We start from the raw sequence: 18,331 nt of genomic DNA on the forward strand, positions 1-18,331 counted from the left end.
TAAAATTTGCAGAATTTTAAAATATTGTGCACCAATTTTTTATTTTTTTGGTGCAGAACTTTTAATTTTGATGCAGAATTCCCCCAGGAGTAACAGTTAGTGGATGAGAACCAGGAGTCCTGATGCACAGTCACCCTCCTATGTTAACCTCTAGAGCACATTCCCCCCTCAGCTGGGAATAGAAGCCAAGAGTCCTAACTCCTAGACCCCTTGCCCACTAGACCCCACTCCCCTCCCAGATCTGGGAAGAGAGCCCAGATCTTCTTTTCCAGTCTCCTATGCTAACCACTAGAACCCACTTTGTTCCCAGAACTGGGAACAGAACCCAGGAGTCCTGGCTCACAGCCCCCCTGGTTTAACCACCAGAGTACCTACATTTTTATCATGTGGTAAATGCAAAATTATGGTCCCTTGATACTATATGCTACTCAATTCTGTGCCCTGATCTCCAGTCCCTGGAGCTATTTCAGTGCTGCTTGCTTTTAGCAGCTTTCCATTCATGTTGCTTTTTGGTGTGAATTTTTGCTGCCTCAGCCCCTTCTATTCTAAATTCCTGCTTTCTGTTCAGCTGTGGCCATTCTCTCTGGGATGCAACTAGCGAGGTCCAGGCAAGGAATGGTTTGATAGAGCGCTCTGTATACTACAAGATTACTGCGAAAACAAATGAACTTGTGTTTCCCCACTGCTTTGTCTGCTGGTTAAAAAATGGTTTGAACAGTGAATTCATAGCTGGATTGAGTCTTGTGAGGGTGTTTTGGCTGAAAGGGGACAGGGTTTCAAAATCAGCTCTGTACTCACAGACCAGCATTGTAATATTATTTCTTATTGCTACTACAGTAGTGCGTAGAGTCCCCAGCTGAGATCACAGCCCCATTGGGTTAGGGTTGCATAAGGCCTTGTCTGTATGCAAAAGCTGCACCCATGTCGCTAAAGCAATCCAAGCCCCCTAGTGTGGCTGGAGCTATATTTGTGCTGATTTCCTTAAGCGAAGGGGAATAAGCTATACTGGTATAAGGCACTTTTATCCCAGTATAACTGCGTCCACCCTAGGGGTTGGACCGGTATCACTATATCAGTAAAGAAATCACTGCCTTAACCAACAGTGATATTGATACAAAATCAATGTGTAGATCAGGAGTCCCTGACTTTGGTCTGGACCCCATTGTGCTAGATACTTTACACACACATATCAAGAGCATATCTAAATGAGAAAATAGCTCTAATTATATTTAAGATATGATGTTAAACCATAGCAAATATCCACATTGTCCCTTTTATTTTTGGTTTAAAAGAGGTGTATTTTGGTTTAGCGTAGGGATGCAGTTTTCAAAAATGCCTAAGTCCCATTTTCAAAAGTGACTTAGGAGCCAAAGTCACATTGAAAGTCACTGAGGACTTGTTTACCTGGGGAAATTGACCGTCGTAGCTTTACAGAGCACTAGACCGAACTCCCTGTGAGGACAGTTTATTCTGGAATAAAATCCCTCTTATTCTAGAATAGAGTGTCCACATGGGGGAGTTATATTGGCATAACTACTATAGTGAAATAATTATTCCTCTGTAACTATGCTGGGAAATTTTCCTGTGTAGCTAAGCCCTTAGTACCTTCATAGGGAGAAAATCCTGGGTACAAACGGGCTCTGTAACCTAGTAGAGAAAGGCAGAACAAGAACCAATGGCTGAAAGTTAAAACCAGACACATTCCAATTAGAAATAAGACACCAATGTTTCACAGTGCCAGTGATTAACCATCTGAACAAACTCCCAAGGGAAGTGGTGGAGCCTCCATTTGTTGATGTCTGGAAGATGCTTTAGTCAAACCCAAGTTATTGGGCTCAGTACAGGGCTAACTGGATGAAATTCTCTGGTGGTCAGACTGGATGATCTAATGGTCCCTTCTGGACTTAAAAACTATTAATCTTTTATTTCTCCCCCCCCACCCCAGAATTTGTTGGGAATTCTGGTCCAAAACTGGGGATCCAGCTGTACAGGCAGCTGGATGGGGATGTAAAGAAGCACTTTACCCAGCCATGCAACAAAGGGGTTAGCCTGTGCTCCTCTCCCCTGCAAGCATGACTTCCACCCTCCTGGGTTACACACGCACTGAACTGGGAGCCTCCAGAGTTCAAAGTATGAGCTACTACAACTTGAGCCGAAGAGCCAAGGCTCTGTAGCTGGCATTGTAACAGACTCATGCCCACCCACCGACCAGTGGGTTATACAAGCGTCTGTGTCCCTGCCGTGGGCAGAGAGCAGTGGTCTTTTTGTTAGCGTTCCACCTGCTTTGCAGGGGCTTTGATGAATGGGATGGATTATCCACTAGCTTGCCTAAGTGCCGGCTGTGTCCTCTGCAAAAATGATGCAGTGTTCTGTCTGACAGCAAAGCCACATCTAAGCATGAGAGAGGTTTGTGCCACTCCTGCGGCTACCATACCATGCAGTGCGCTGCCGAGGCAGGGGGCCGCGACTGTGTGCTTTTTATCTTGCACGGGAATGACGCCACTGCTCTTAAGCAGCATCTTGAGCTAGGACTCCTGGATTCTGTTTCTGACCCTGAGAGGAATTATTGCCTAGTGATTAAAGCAAGGGCCTGGAAGCCAGTTCTGTTCCTGGCTCTGATAGAAAGCAATATCTTGAGGTTATGGAGGAGGCTGTGGGAGCCAGGACTCGGGGGTTCCCCTTCTTGTCTCTGGGGATGGAGTATTGTCTAGAGAAGGACTCTGGGAGCCAGGACTCCTGCTTTCGCTTTCTGGCTGCAGTGATTAGAACAGTTCTTTCCCCAGCTCTCTCCTTGACTTGCAGTTTGACCTTGTTTGAGACACTTATTGTTGTCCAAATCTCTGATTCATGTCCCACATTGGTGAAAAATGGCTAATATATGTCTATCCTTGGGAAGCAGTGTTGCCTAGAACATAAGAACATAAGAACATAAGAAAGGCCGTACTGGGTCAGACCAAAGGTCCATCTAGCCCAGTATCTGTCTACCGACAGTGGCCAATGCCAGGTGCCCCAGAGGGAGTGAACCTAACAGGCAATGATCAAGTGATCTCTCTCCTGCCATCCATCTCCATCCTCTGACGAACAGAGGCTAGGGACACCATTCTTACCCATCCTGGCTAATAGCCATTTATGGACTTAGCCACCATGAATTTATCCAGTCCCCTTTTAAACATTGTTATAGTCCTAGCCTTCACAACCTCCTCAGGTAAGGAGTTCCACAAGTTGACTGTGCGCTGCGTGAAGAAGAACTTCCTTTTATTTGTTTTAAACCTGCTGCCTATTAATTTCATTTGGTGACCCCTAGTTCTTGTATTATGGGAATAAGTAAATAACTTTTCCTTATCCACTTTCTCAACATCACTCATGATTTTATATACCTCTATCATGTCCCCCCTTAGTCTTCTCTTTTCCAAACAGAAGAGTCCTAGCCTCTTTAATCTTTCCTCATATGGGACCCTCTCTAAACCCTTAATCATTTTAGTTGCTCTTTTCTGAACCTTTTCTAGTGCTAGAATATCTTTTTTGAGGTGAGGAGACCACATCTGTACACAGTATTCGAGATGTGGGCGAACCATGGATTTATATAAGGGCAATAATATATTCTCAGTCTTATTCTCTATCCCCTTTTTAATGATTCCTAACATCCTGTTTGCTTTTTTGACCGCCTCTGCACACTGCGTGGACATCTTTAGAGAACTATCCACGATGACGCCAAGATCTTTTTCCTGACTCGTTGTAGCTAAATTAGCCCCCATCATGTTGTATGTATAGTTGGGGTTATTTTTTCCAATGTGCATTACTTTACATTTATCCACATTAAATTTCATTTGCCATTTTGTTGCCCAATCACTTAGTTTTGTGAGATCTTTTTGAAGTTCTTCACAATCTGCTTTGGTCTTAACTATCTTGAGTAGTTTAGTATCATCTGCAAACTTTGCCACCTCACTGTTTACCCCTTTCTCCAGATCATTTATGAATAAATTGAATAGGATAGGTCCTAGGACTGACCCTTGGGGAACACCACTAGTTACCCCTCTCCATTCTGAGAATTTACCATTAATTCCTACCCTTTGTTCCCTGTCCTTTAACCAGTTCTCAATCCATGAAAGGACCTTCCCTTTTATCCCATGACAGCTTAATTTACGTAAGAGCCTTTGGTGAGGGACCTTGTCAAAGGCTTTCTGGAAATCTAAGTACACTATGTCCACCGGATCCCCCTTGTCCACATGTTTGTTGACCCCTTCAAAGAACTCTAATAGATTAGTAAGACACGATTTCCCTTTACAGAAACCATGTTGACTATTGCTCAAGAGTTTATGTTTTTCTATGTGTCTGACAATTTTGTTCTTTACTATTGTTTCAACTAATTTGCCCGGTACCGATGTTAGACTTACCGGTCTGTAATTGCCGGGATCACCCCTAGAGCCCTTTTTAAATATTGGCGTTACATTAGCTAACTTCCAGTCATTGGGTACCGAAGCCGATTTAAAGGACAGGTTACAAACCTTAGTTAATAGTTCCGCAACTTCACATTTGAGTTCTTTCAGAACTCTTGGGTGAATGCCATCTGGTCCCGGTGACTTGTTAATGTTGAGTTTATCAATTAATTCCAAAACCTCCTCTAGTGATACTTCAATCTGTGACAGTTCCTCAGATTTGTCACCTACAAAAGCCAGCTCAGGTTTGGGAATCTCCCTAACATCCTCAGCCGTGAAGACTGAAGCAAAGAATCCATTTAGTTTCTCCGCAATGACTTTATCATCTTTAAGCGCTCCTTTTGTATTTTCATCGTCAAGGGGCCCCACTGGTTGTTTAGCAGGCTTCCTGCTTCTGATGTACTTAAAAAACATTTTGTTATTACCTTTGGAGTTTTTGGCTAGCCGTTCTTCAAACTCCTCTTTGGCTTTTCTTATTACACTCTTGCACTTAAGTTGGCAGTGTTTGTGCTCCTTTCTATTTGCCTCACTAGGATTTGACTTCCACTTTTTAAAGGAAGTCTTTTTATCTCTCACTGCTTCTTTTACATGGTTGTTAAGCCACGGTGGCTCTTTTTTAGTTCTTTTACTGTTTTTCTTAATTTGGGGTATACATTGAAGTTGAGCCTCTATTATGGTGTCTTTAAAAAGGGCCCACGCAACTTGCAGGGATTTCACTTTAGTCACTGTACCTTTTAACTTTTGTCTAACTAACCCCCTCATTTTTGTATAGTTCCCCCTTTTGAAATTAAAGGCCACAGTGTTGGGCAGTTGAGGTGTTCTTCCCACCACAGGGATGTTGAATGCTATTGTATTATGGTCACTATTTCCAAGCGGTCCCGCTATAGTTACCTCTTGGACCAGCTCCTGCGCTCCACTCAGGATTAAATCTAGAGTCGCCTCTCCCCTTGTGGGTTCCCGTACCAGCTGCTCCATGAAGCAGTCATTTAAAGTATCGAGAAATTTTATCTCTGCATTTCGTCCTGAAAGTCCTAGTGGCTAAAGTACTGGATTGGGTCTTAGGAGACTGGTTCTGTTCCCGCTCTGCCACTGGCCTGCTGGGTGTCCTTGGACAAGTCACAGCCCTGCTCTGTGTCTCAGTTTCCCCACCTGTAAAATGGGGATAATGATACTGCTTTCCTCTGTAAAGGGCTTTGAGATCTGCTGATGAAAAGCATTACTAGAGAAGGGCTAAGGACTATTTGAGATGGGTTGAATCCAGGTCCAAACTCCTCCTAGATTAGATCCAGCTCCTTAACAATGGCATCTTAAAAATGCAACCGCTACAGCATATGAAAGTTCCTGGTGCTGTGGCACACTCTGTCCAAAGAGCTGGCGAATTAACCTTGTGAATGTAGTGTCAAACCACATCTGTTGTCACCAATCTTGGTTACCTTTGGCAGAAGTGCTATCCGTGTGCTAGGATGATAGGAATAGCCACAGTGGATCAGACCAGGGGTACGTCTTGCCCAGTATCCTGTCCTCTGCAGTAGCCGGTACTGTAAGCTTCAGAGGAAGATGCAAGAAGTTGGGAATAATTCCCCCACCCCACAGAAAATTCCTTCCTAACCCTTGTCAGCTAGAAGTCAGTTTATGCCCGAAACGTGAGAGTGGGAAGGATGGTTTTGTGGGCTGAGATTCAGAAGGTCTGCCACTGACTCCTCATTTGAACTTGGGCAAAACATATCCCTGCTCCATGCCTCAGTTTCCCCATCTGTAAAATGGGATAATGACCCCGATTTCCGATGTAAAGCACTTAGATAATGCTCCTGCCACCCTCAAAGATGTTGGTGTTGTAAGCATTTCTAAAGGAAGGATGGCCTTTTGAAGTGAAATGGCACTTAAGACACCGGGGTTCTCACCTAACTCTGCCCCTGTGAAGGGCAGTGCTTTTGTAGCTAAGGCACTGGACTGGGATTCACGAGATCTGGGTTCGATTCCCAGTTTTACCACAGACTCCACATGACCTAGGGCAAGTCACTCCCCTTCTCTCTTGCCTCGGTTTCCCCATGTGTAAGATAGGGAGAATGGTACTTTCCTATCTCACAGGCCAGAGGGAGTTGTGAGTGACTATGAGATGCCCAGATATGATGCCCATGTAAATAAGTAGACAGAACCTGAAGGGAATGCCAGGTAATTGTAATTGTCCTCATTGTTATTTATTATGCATATTGCGGTTGTGCCATGGGCCAGCACCTCATTGCACTAGGCACTGTACAGACACAGATCAAAAAGCCTCATCCCTCCTTTCTTTCCAATAGGTCCAGTAGCAGTCATCCGGCTCTTTACATGAGTGGACTGTGACGTCTTAAAGTCGCAAGTACCTGCCCTTTGGAAACTCCGTGCCTGGCATCTTCCCTCTGTTTGTTTTTGACAGAGCTAATGGTGCAGAATGATTTAGTGGTCTCTGTGCTGTAACCAGCCAGATGGTGTTTTTGCTAACTGCACAAATAAACACGTCAGGTTGTCGAGTAGGCGAAAAGGGTAGTGACTCTCCCTCTCTCCCCCCCCCCCCCCACACACATTTACCCAAGGGCTGGATCGCAGGCTCAGTGCTTCAGCAAACACGTCTGGAAACAAATGCCAAGTGCAGATGTCCTGCCAGCCATGCAGCAAGAGGCAGGCTCAGTGGTGCCCGCTGGAAAGGGACAAGGGATGGTTATCACATGAAAGACACTTAGTGTTTTCCAGGGGGATTTACATATACTCCGTGCAGTTATTTACAGCAGGGCAAAGCAGGGTGTAAATCACTACCCGCTTGGACTGGGAGCTTTTCTTGCTCTGATTTCATCGGACACATCTACACAGCAATTAAACACCAGCAGCTGGCCTGGGTCAGCTGACTTGGGCTCGCAAAGCTCAGGCTGCGGGGCTGTAAAATTGCTGTGTTGATGTTCGGATTCATACTGGAGCCTGAGCTCTGGGACCCTGCGATGGGGAGGGTCCAAGAGCCCAGGCTCCAGCCAAACCCGGATGCCTACACAGCAGTTTTTAGCCCACAAGCTCGAGTCAGCTGACTTGGGCCAGCCATGGCCAGTGCCCTAAGTCTTTTATTCCAGTAGATGTACCCATAGATTCCAAGGCCAGAAGGGCCCACTGTGATCATCTAGTTTGACCTCCTGTCTAATACAGCCCATAGGATTAATTCCTGTTTGAACTGGAGCAGATCTAGAGCACAGTGTAAGGGAGTGTGCAAAGTGCAGGGTATTGTTTCTGTTCTCAAGAGCTGGCACTGCAAAGAAGCAAAGTCAGACAAATGGTGGGAGAAAGGGAGACAGCTTGCAGAGCAATTAGAGGGATCACCATGGCATGCAGTCTATTAGTTATTATGGGTATTCAAGTAGCATCTAAGGGTCCCACCTGAGATCAGGGCCCCTGTTGTGTCAGGCACTGCATGGAAACCCCCGACTGATGTTGGGAACCCCCCATCATGCTGGCCGCTACACTGATACCTCCAGCCAAGATTGGGGACCTTGTTATGCTTGGCATTGCACAGACCGCCTAGAATTATCTGGGCCATCCTGTTTACCCTTTTTAAAAATTGGTCCAACATGAGGTTTCTTCCGGTTTTCTGGAACTTCCCCAGTGCTCCTAGATTTATTGAAAATCAACATTAATGGTGCAGCAGGCTCCTCAGCCAGCTCTTTTAAAACCTTTGGATGCAAATTATCTGGTTCTGCTGATTTAAAAATGTCTAACTTTAGTAGCTTCTGTTTAACATCCTCCAGAGATACTAGTGGAATGGATAGAGTGTTATCATCACCATGTAATAAGACTATATCATCTGTTTTTCCCCCCAATACAGAACAGAAATATTTATTGGGAACCGCCGCCAGTGGGAGCAACACCTGCGGGCAGAGGTGCAGCTCTGCACACTGCCTCAATCCCCAGGCTCTGCCCCCGCAGCTCCCATTGGCCGCAGTTCCCAGCCAATGGGAGCTGTGGAGCCAGCGCTTGGGGAGGGTGGGAGCAGCACGCAGAGCCGCCTTGCCGCGCCTCTGCCTAGGAGCAGCAGGGACATGTCGCCGCATCTACCCAGATGTTTTGGCTCATAATTGTTTTCAGCTTTGTGAAATTGGCCTTGTTAAAGCACCCTCATGTTGGCTGCAACGCTTTTTATGTTAGGAAATTTTCCTCTATAATGTTTAGAAGTACTGAGGATGTTTTAGTACTGGTAGCATGAGACCTTAGCTTGTCTCACTCAAACTGAAGTCCCCCATGATCATGCAAGTTTTTGCCTTACACATTGTAGATTGGTGTGTAATGAGGCAGTCATCCTGTTCCCTAGTATGATTTGGTGGTCTGTAGCAGACACTGACCAATATCCATCTTGTACTTTATCGGTTAGGGTTATTGATCATTCAAAATAATTTTCTTACACATTTTCAATGACTTGGAAACAGGTAATGCCATTTGTGACATAGAGTGCCACTCCCCCTCCCCTTCTGCCCACTGGATCCTTCCTAAATAGGTTATAACCAATGATTTTAACATTCCAATTATGTGAATCATCCCATCAGGTTTCAGTAATAGCAACTAGATCAAATTTATGCCCATAAATGAGCCATTCCAATTCCCCGTTTGTTACCCAGGCTCCTAGCATCGGTATATAGGCAATTCAAAAATTTCTTCTCCATGTCCTTTGGTTCCTTTATTTATTTTGTTTCCAACATCTTGATTTTGTGCTGGGTGCTTATATCTTCCCTCTTTTTACCCTCCCCTTTTGTTATTAGTTTAACCCCGTGCTGTCTGCTCAAGCCAGCCTGGCCTCGAAGAGATTGGTCCTCCTCCTACTGAGGTGGAGGCCATCCAAACTATACAGCTTCTCTCCCATAAAAGTTTGACCAATGTTCCACAAAACCAAAACCCTCCACCACTTACCTAGCCAGCAGTTCACTTCCTGAATCTTCTGCCTTCCTTCGCTCGTGGGAAGGAAGGATCTCAGAGAAGATAGCTTGGATTTTCTTTTTCTTCACCACACTTCTGATTTCCTGATGTCATCTGCTATATGCAAGATACCCTGTGACACAGTGTCATTAGTGCCTGTATGAACCATTGCCAGTGGAACCTTGCCCGTCAACTTCAGAAGCCTATCCAGTCTTAGAGTGACATCTGGGAATGCAGCACACTGTCCTATTGTCTGCCTGTCCCTTGCAGAATGTTCTTTCAGTTCTTCTGAAATAAGATGGAGTTTGAGGGGGGAGCCTTATGCCAGGCACTGCACAGACCGCTACCCCAGGTGGAGATCGGGACCCCCCATTATGCCGAGTGCTGCACTGTTACAGAGAATATATAATCTAAATAGACAAAAGGTGTGGGGGAAACTGAGGCACAGAGCGGGGAAGTGACTTGCCTAAGGTTACTGAGCAGGTTACTGCCGGAGCTGAGAATAACCCAGGTGTTCTGAGTCCCAACCCAGGTTCAACCTTCCTCTCTTCCCTCCCGCCTGACCGAAGAAGACTGTGTTCTCACAATCATATGTCTCATATATGAAATGTAATTCAACAGCTTGAGATTTGTTCCCCAGGGCTCAGGACCGGCCCCAAATATCCTCCATCTCTGAGCTTTGCTTGTTACAGGAAGGGGCTTGTGGGGGCTGCGCCTACCCATTAGACTGGGTGTGAAAAATTCACCTATGCATAGGGATAGCACCAGGTCTAGGCGTCATCCCCTAGTGCGGAGTCCTGCAAAAACACCAAGGGGGTGAGGGGTTGTTTGCTGGAGATCTGTTTTGACTGGCATTCACAGGAGATCTAATCTGACTGGTTTATGGACAGTCAAGGTTCAGAACCCATCATCCTAGATGGAACGAGCAATCAGGCTTTATGCCTGGCACAGCAGTGTTATGTACAGGAATCCCTTTAAATAGCTTGTGAACCCTCTAGTGGTGCTCATTGCGTTCTGTGTCTCAGAACCCAGCCAGAGCAGCAGTGTGTCTAGGTTTGAGCATTATATATATAGGGAGCAAACATGGTTACTCTGTTTGAGTCCCATGCTTCCAGTACCATAGCTGCTTGCATTATCACCTTTCCCCTCCTCCCCTTCCCGCTCCCAGGGTTAATGCCGAATATCATTTTGAAGCATCCCACGTCCTTGGCAGGTCCCCTTCTCCCTAGTACAAAGGAAGCAGGTGAGGACGAAAGGGAAACATCAACGGGATCTATGCTGTGCTGGCGAACCACAGCTGTTTCCCGGTGCTGTCACTTTCTGATATCCTGTCTAAATTCCCCTCTTTTCTTTCCTGAGCTGCCAGTGTCCCACTTCTCACTGAGGTTATTTTTAACTTCACAAGACCGAGAACTATGAAATTCCAGCTATTGGGGCTGCCTCAGACTTGTGACGGAGTGGGGTGAGGGTGGATAGAGCCTGAGCAACTCTAAGGAGCTTTGGAAAGTCAAACAGACGGCAGCTCTGCTTTTATCTGTAATGGCAAAAAAATGACACCATTCATAACCTCCTTGACAGGTGGGTCTCAGACTGTACAATCCATGCTGCTAGTTGGAGACTCCGTGTTTGTTTGGTTTAGAAATACATCTGCCACAACAAGCCAGGCAGATAAGTTTGTATTACACCGTGCTAATTTTCTGTCCGCCCAACGGGCGGTTACAGCTAGCTGGCTTGCTTTCAGAACGGGAAATCGTTATAAAAAAAGGCAGGAAAGCTTTGATTCCTTTTCAGAGTTGGATATATGATGAGAAAGGGTCCTGGCTCAGTTGCCATGGCGATGAATTTAACTGTTTGATGGGGATGCAAATTGAAAATCAAATTATTGTTATTACAGTCGTGCTGCACAGGTCCCACCCCTGGGATCATGTTGTGCCAGGTGCTGTGCAGGCTCCTGGCCAGGATCAGGGTCTCGTGTTGTGCGTTGGGCACTGGCCAGTGTGGGGGGCCCACATCATGCCAAGCACTGCACAAACCCACTGGCAGATCGAGGCCCCCATCATGCTGGGCGCTGCACAGAGTAGCAGACAGTCCCTGCCCTGTAGAGCTTACTGTCTAAACAGGCAAAGGAAGAATTGACAGAAGGTCGCTCACTTTGTTGCGTCTGTCGGCCGAACTGATTGCACACGTCAGGGGCTCCTCGCCTTCCTCTATTTGCAGTTCCCAAGCTACCTGGGTGCCACCTTCTCATCCCCCTCTATTTCAGGGGCTCCCCGCAACTCCCTCCACCCCTTCCCTCATGCCAGGGGCTCTGTGTGCCCCCTTTCCCCCTTCCAGGGAGTCTGTGTGCCCCCACTCTCCCCATATCAGGGTCCCCCATTCTCTGCGTGCCCCACCTTCTCCTCTCCAGGATTATTTATTTTCTTTCTCTCTGGGAGATAAGTCATTCAGACTGTCAATATTTTAAATGTAATTGGGAAGATGGGCACAGCTAAGGTGCAATTACAGCTCTGGTGGAAGCTGCTGGGTCTGCTCAACAGACGACAGGGGCTCTGGGTGTCCCCCTTTCTAGTTTTCTGATTGTCATCAAAATCCAGAGGCTTCTGGCCATTGATGCCTAGAACATTCCATGAAATTTAGGAATTGATCTGATGTGGCCTTCAAAAGTTATCATGTTACAGCCAAATCCAAGTTCCGTGCAGTTTTATCCTCATTTTACAGATGGAGAAACTGAGGCCCAGCCACAGTGACACTGGGGATCTGTGACAGAGCTGGGAATTGAACCCAGACCTCCTGAGTTCTTGTCCAGCTACTTAACAATAAGATCCTTCTCTAGCCTAGTGACTACGCACCATTTAAGTCAGGGGTTCTCAAACTGGGGGTCGGAACCCCTCAGGGGGTCGCGAGGTTATTACATGGGGGAGTGCGAGCTGTCAGCCTCCACCCCAAACCCCACTTTGCCTCCAGCATTTAGAATGGTGTTAAATATATTAAAAAGTGTTTTTATTTATAAGGGGGTCACACTCAGAGGCTTGCAATGTGAAAGGGGTCACTGGGACAAAAGTTTGAGAACCACTGATTTAAGTTCTATAGAGAGGGGTTTCATGGTGCATAGGCTGCACGCTGGACCTTTGCACCAGGGTAAATTTCACCCAAAGTACATGCTGGGACATGGTTACAGTCCACGGCTAGAGTCTGCTGCAAGGGTCAGTCCAGTCCCTTGCCTAAAGGCTGCAGTGGGAGGCTCTGGAGGTGAGACCTGGCTAGGTGTGAAGCAGACAATCATCTGTGTTGACTTCTCACAAGGTTGTGTCTTGCAAGCAAACTGGATTCCCCAGAGCTCGCACAAGCCATAGATTCTCAGATCATAAGGCCAGAAGGGACCATTGACCATCTAGTCTGACCTTCTGTATAACACAGGCCATAGGCCAGCCCTGAATTAATTCCTGTTGGAAGTAGAGCAGATCTTACAGAAAAACATCCAGTTTTGAACGGACAATTGCCAGTGACGGAGAATCCACCACAGCCCTTGGGAAGTTGTTCCAATAGTTAATGACCCTCGCTGTTAAAAATTTGTGCCCTGTTTCCAGCCTGAATTTGTTTAGCTTCAACTTCCAGCTCTTGGATCTTCTTAGACCTTTGGCTGCTAGACTGAAGAGACCTTCATCCAATTTCTGTTCCCCACATAAGTACTTATAAGCTTGGAGTCTCTGACTAGCAGGCCTGGTTTCCAGCCCTTTAGTCATTCTCCTTTGCCAGCCCTGCAGTCAGTGCAGGGTTAACACGCGCACAGCAGCACTCAAAATGTTTGAGCCTAGGAAAGCTGCTGATTCCTCATTTCACAAAGCCCAACTCCCTCATTTGAAGCGTTTCACAATTCTCCTTCATGTGCTGCTAGCTCGGGTGATTAACAGGGGTTTTATTTAATGCTGGGTGGCCGGGCCGCTGTTTTGTTGAACAGCCGAGTTGGGGGGTGGGGTGGAGAGCTATGCTTGCAGCCTTTCAAAGAACTAAGAAAGCAGGATTCCATAGGGTGTAATTCACTGCACTACATTGCTGCCCAAATCATAGTCTGAGGTTTTCACTGTCTTACTATTTATAATTTGGTCTTATTATTTATAGTAGGCCCCCACTGAAATTAGAGCCCCTATTGTATTGTACCAGTTGCTGCACAGCCACCTCTCCCAACCCCCCCCCCCCCGACCTGACTCCCAGTCCCCCTGCCCTAAGCAGTAGACCCCAGTCCCGTCCCAGAGTTGGGGATAGAAGCCAGGAGTCCTGACTCTCCATCCTGGACTCTTCCTGCAAGGCAGTCCTTCCCTCGGCTGTCAGGTCCATGCCAAGTTGGGTTCACAGGAAATTTGCCTGTGAGAGGGAGAGGGGTCACTGCTGGGCAGGGTTATCAGCGCATGTGGAGGGGTTGGCAGAATGGCACAAGCTGCCCCCCACCCCATCCTTCCAGCAGCTGTCGCACGAGGGTCTGGAATGCGACCGTGGTGTTATTCTTGGCCGCTTATGACGTGAATGCCTGCCTGTTTGTTCTGGTCGGCAGAATCTCCTTAACAAGAGCCTCACTGCCCTGCTCTCCCCATGCTCTGAACACTGATCCCCCTGCACACTCTCCACACCCCCATTTCCCCCTGCTCTGCACACTCATACATTAGCTCAGTGCCGCTATCTCTGTCAGGGCATGCAGGCTCTGGCATCCCACAGCGTGCACCTCTGCTTCCATCCCCATGATCTTGTCTTATCCTTGGCAAATTTCATGTCCCTCCAACATTGAGCTGCAGTGAAATCAGCTGTGAGCCTTTCAGGGTTAAAGCTAGGGAGCATGGGGGACACCCCCTCACACAGAGGGGAGCTGCCACTCTCCCTACCTCCTTCACCCAAACCCTTATCCGCTGGGAGAATCCCTAGCTGATATCCTGTTCTGGGCTCTGTCCTGGAGATAGAGGTCAGATAGGATCCATAGCCCAGCAAGGGAGCAGAGATCCAGCTTACAGAGAATGGAAATGACTTTCACAAGATCACTGAGCTGGGGATAGGACCCAGGTGTCCTAATTCACAGCCCTCCACTCTTAACTTATTAGATCCCACTCCCGCCCCAGAGCTGGGACTAGACCCCTGGAGTCCCGACTCCCAGGCCCCTGTGAACTGTGCAACACCCAAAAGTGTGCACCCTAAAGGCTCAGAAACCAGAATGCAATTTTTTTAAACACTGTCATGATTGTGAAGTCAATCTTGTGATTTTTGGAGCCTGGCTCATTATCTTTGAACCACTCAGCATTGGAGACACTATGAAGGCAGGTGTTTGGATGCAGCCCAAGCATCAGCGCCCGGGCTGTGCACCAGTTTGGCAAGCAAGAGTGGCTTGTCCGGTGAATGACATGTTTCCCAGCCTGCTTCTGCTTGGCTCCTGTGCTGACGGGAAGTGAGGCTGTTCCCTTGGGGATGCATGTGGGCTCTGGGTTCCGTGATGAATGTTCCCATCTATTGTTATTTGTTGTTGATGCTTGTAGGCATTTTTTCCCCAGTTTAGTCAGGAGGGGCAGCTGGGGTTCATAGATTCCATAGAGTTCAAGGTCAGAAGGGAACATGTAGTCTGACCTCCTGTGTAGTTCAGGGCATTAAATTTCATCCAGTTACCCCTATATTGACCCCAATGACTTTAGAAGAGCAAAGCATTTCAGTCCTCAAGAGTCTAAACTATTGTGTGCCCCAGGCAGAGACCGAGGGTCCCCCATTGCCTGAGGCTCCTGCAGTGGCAGGGACTTGATGAGATGAGATATGCCCCCAGTAGGCGAACTGCATCCCATGCTGCAAAGGAAGGTGAAAAACCCCCAGGGTCCCTTCCTGAAAAGCATCTGCCTCCTGTCAAAATACCAGCTGCTCAAAAGCCATCAATTTACATTTGGAGATGCTTATGCTTCAGGTGCATCACATCCCCATTCTCCTCTATGGGCTACGGTCCTTGGTCAGAGTACATCTCCCATGATGCACCTGACCAGGGACTCCCATGGTGTCTTTCCAGGAGGAGAGAGCACTGTGCATCCTGGGAGATGTAGTCTGACCAGGAAGCCCAGCCCATAGAGAATGGGAACATGAGGCACCTGAAATATAACTGTCATGAGGCGCTGCAGCAGCTCAGCAAGAAGGGAGACCATGGTGCATTATGGGAGATGTAGTGTGATCCGGGACCATAGCCAGGGCCAATGCACATTGTGAGTGAAGGCAGAGAGCTAGCACAAAGCCCCCGACACCAGGGCCCTGATCATGCATTAACTTATGCAAGTGCATAAGTTTACTGCCACATGTAGATCCAGCATGTGCATAAGTGTATGGAGAGTTGGGACCCAGCTAAGCAGGGCTTAGTTGGTGCATGACCTCTTATTTGCCCCTCTTGGAAGTTTATCCTAGGCTGGTAAATGACCAATGGCTCGTTTCAAAGAGCCAGCTCTTCATCAGTTGTTTCCATATGCTTTTCCAACATCCGTCTCTTTCTCCCCACCCTTGCAGATCTGAATCGCCTCCAGCTCTCTGCGTGCTGCTCCCTGGCTCTGAAAATGCCTCTGTCTATCCCCCACTTAGTCTGCCGGTGCTGCTTTTGGTGCAGAAGTGCCACACAACGGGCATTTTCTACCACACTCTCAAACTGGTGAGTAGATGAAATGTGGTGTTGGGGCACCAGGGCACCATCTCCTACTGTGTCTGTCTTTCAGTATCTCTTTTTTGGGTTATGCCTTCTTACTCTGCTTTTGGTGGAGGGATGAGAGTAAAGCAACACGCAGCATAACATAAGTCCTTCCCAGGGACTGCACCTGTTTAACTAAAACCTGATTGGCTTGCAAAGACTCCAGCCAAATTAACAAGATTTATATCACAAACAAAAGGGCAATGGGAGAAGACAGTAAAAACATCAGTGTTTCATCCCCCTTCCGGCCTGTGGAACTAACAACGGAAAGGGGCTTACGTCTGCAAGTTTATGGAGATGACATATACACAGCTGGGAAATGTTAGACACGCATGCAAACACGCCTGGTCCAGCGTGTTACTAATGAATCTCCTGTTCTAGAGAGAAAGAGACTCATCCATACACTCTTGATTGTGTGTGCACACACTTGCTCTCGCACACGCACACTGGGTTACTAATAAATCTCTCCTTCAAGGAGGACCAACAGATTCATTCTCTTACCCATGCACTCGCTTGCTCACACTATTACACATTCACTCACCCATTCACTTGTTCACAGTCTCTTACCCTTACATGCACTTGCTCCTGCACACGCCCACACATGCATTCGCTTGCTCAGACACACACTCATTCACTTACACGTGTGTTCCCTCACAAATATTCACACATGCATTGGCTCGCTTACTCACATGTTTGCTTGCATTTGCATATTCTGACCCACACGCTTGTTTACTCACTCTGACACATGAACTCATTTGCTTACACACATACACACAGAGGCCCTGATGACTGGGTTATTAATGAATCTTCTGCATCTCAAGAAGAACCGACACACACACACACACACACACACACACACTCTCTCTCTCTCTCTCTCTCTTGCTCTCTCTCTCAAGTTGCACAACCCAGTTAGTTCCCCCGCTCCCTTGGAATGACCTTGCTCGATACCTATCACTTTGGAAATCCCAGAGCTGTATTTCTTTCTTCACCCAATATCAGCTCCATCTGTAAATGTCTCACACCAGTAGCCATGGCCCTGTCTGCCAACCTAGCAACAAATAGCCCTGGCACAAGCCCATGCGCTTGTGCCCCCCTCCCTGTTTTGGTTAATCACTGCACCCCCTGATGTTATTGTGACCTTCCCTCCCCTAGTGCAGCTAGAGGAGCTGGTTTCCATCTTAGGTCGGTGACTGATGCCCCCCCTATTCTCCCCCCCCCCCCCCCGTTTCGGCGCCCTCCTCCCCTGCCTGCAGCCTAGCGGGGAGGAGTGGTTGACCTGCTTCCCCTTCCCCCGCCCCCCTTCTCCGGTGTGTTTTCCCCTCCATTATGGAGGGGACCACGGCGGGCGAGACCTCTCAGGTAGGCCCCGCCGCCCCTCCCCCGCCTGCCCCCCCGACGACCCCCTTAGCCTCTACCTCAACCGCTGCTGCCAAACCACCTGCCACTGCCCCCGCTGAGGCAGCGGCAGCGGCAGGTGATGGGGTGACCTCCGCTGCTGCCACATCCCTCGCCCCCTCCGATTCTGGGGGAGCCCCCCCGGCTGGCAGAAAAGGCCAGGGCAAAAAGAAAGGAAAGAGCCCCGCTAAGAAGACTGGGCCCTCCATGGCAGGGGCTGCCCCCACTGTTGCGGCCCTGCCATCGGCCGCGGCGTCCCTCCCCGCTGTTCCCTCCACCAGCTCTGCGGGTGCCCTTACCCCGGCCCCCAGGGCGTATGCCCAGGTGGCGGCGGCTCCCCCGCCTGCCGCTACGTCATCTCGTCCATCCACCACCTCTGCTTCCATCTATAGCGGCCGGGGCCCCTTCCCCACCTTGACTAGGAAGCACGGCGTCCGTTGCCTCCTGGTGCCCGCCTCGCCCCATGTGGAGACCTAGGTGCAGGCGTTGGCGAGAGTGGTGGGGCCCACGGCCATCGTGGCGGCCTCCAAAATGTATGGCAAGGTTGTCTTCTTCCTTGCCTCAGAGGCCGCCGCCCAGGAGGTGGTGGAGAAGGGCCTGGCGGTGGGGGGCGTGTTCGTCCCTCTGGAGACGCTGGAGGACCTGGGTGTCCGTGTGGTCCTCACCTCCGTTCCTCCTTTCCTCCCCAATGTCGCCCTGCTACCTGCCCTTTCTACCCTGGGGAAACCAATAAAAAAAAAAACCAAATAGCCCTGGCACTTTCTGCCAGAAGACAGGCCGTGCCGTGTCCTACTGATGTGCCCTGGGTAGCGATGGTGTGAAGATGGCAGGGTGTCCTGAGAACCACAGCAGCGTGGGACATAGCCAGGGATGGTTTGGGTGAGAG

General features: G+C 48.4%; 1 protein-coding gene across 7 annotated transcripts in view; it reads left to right on the forward strand.

The window, feature by feature from the left end:
* DNAJC4 (DnaJ heat shock protein family (Hsp40) member C4) overlaps positions 1 to 18,331 on the forward strand; it is a 72,549-nt gene that overhangs the window by 8,018 nt on the left and 46,200 nt on the right. For 4 of the 7 annotated variants that reach the window (XM_065407989.1, XM_065407990.1, XM_065407996.1 and 1 more), the window contains one exon: positions 15,876 to 16,014. The exons of 1 other annotated variant lie outside the window; for it this stretch is intronic. In XM_065407989.1, the coding sequence (XP_065264061.1) occupies positions 15,876 to 16,014 (139 nt within the window). Of the gene's footprint in view, positions 1 to 6,736; positions 6,796 to 15,875; positions 16,015 to 18,331 lie in introns of those variants that run through there. 2 more of the 7 variants (XM_065407993.1, XM_065407991.1) reach the window with 2 other exon arrangements.

The sequence above is a fragment of the Emys orbicularis genome, chromosome 7 (assembly GCF_028017835.1).
Source record: "Emys orbicularis isolate rEmyOrb1 chromosome 7, rEmyOrb1.hap1, whole genome shotgun sequence".
Classification (NCBI taxonomy): domain Eukaryota; kingdom Metazoa; phylum Chordata; order Testudines; family Emydidae; genus Emys; species Emys orbicularis.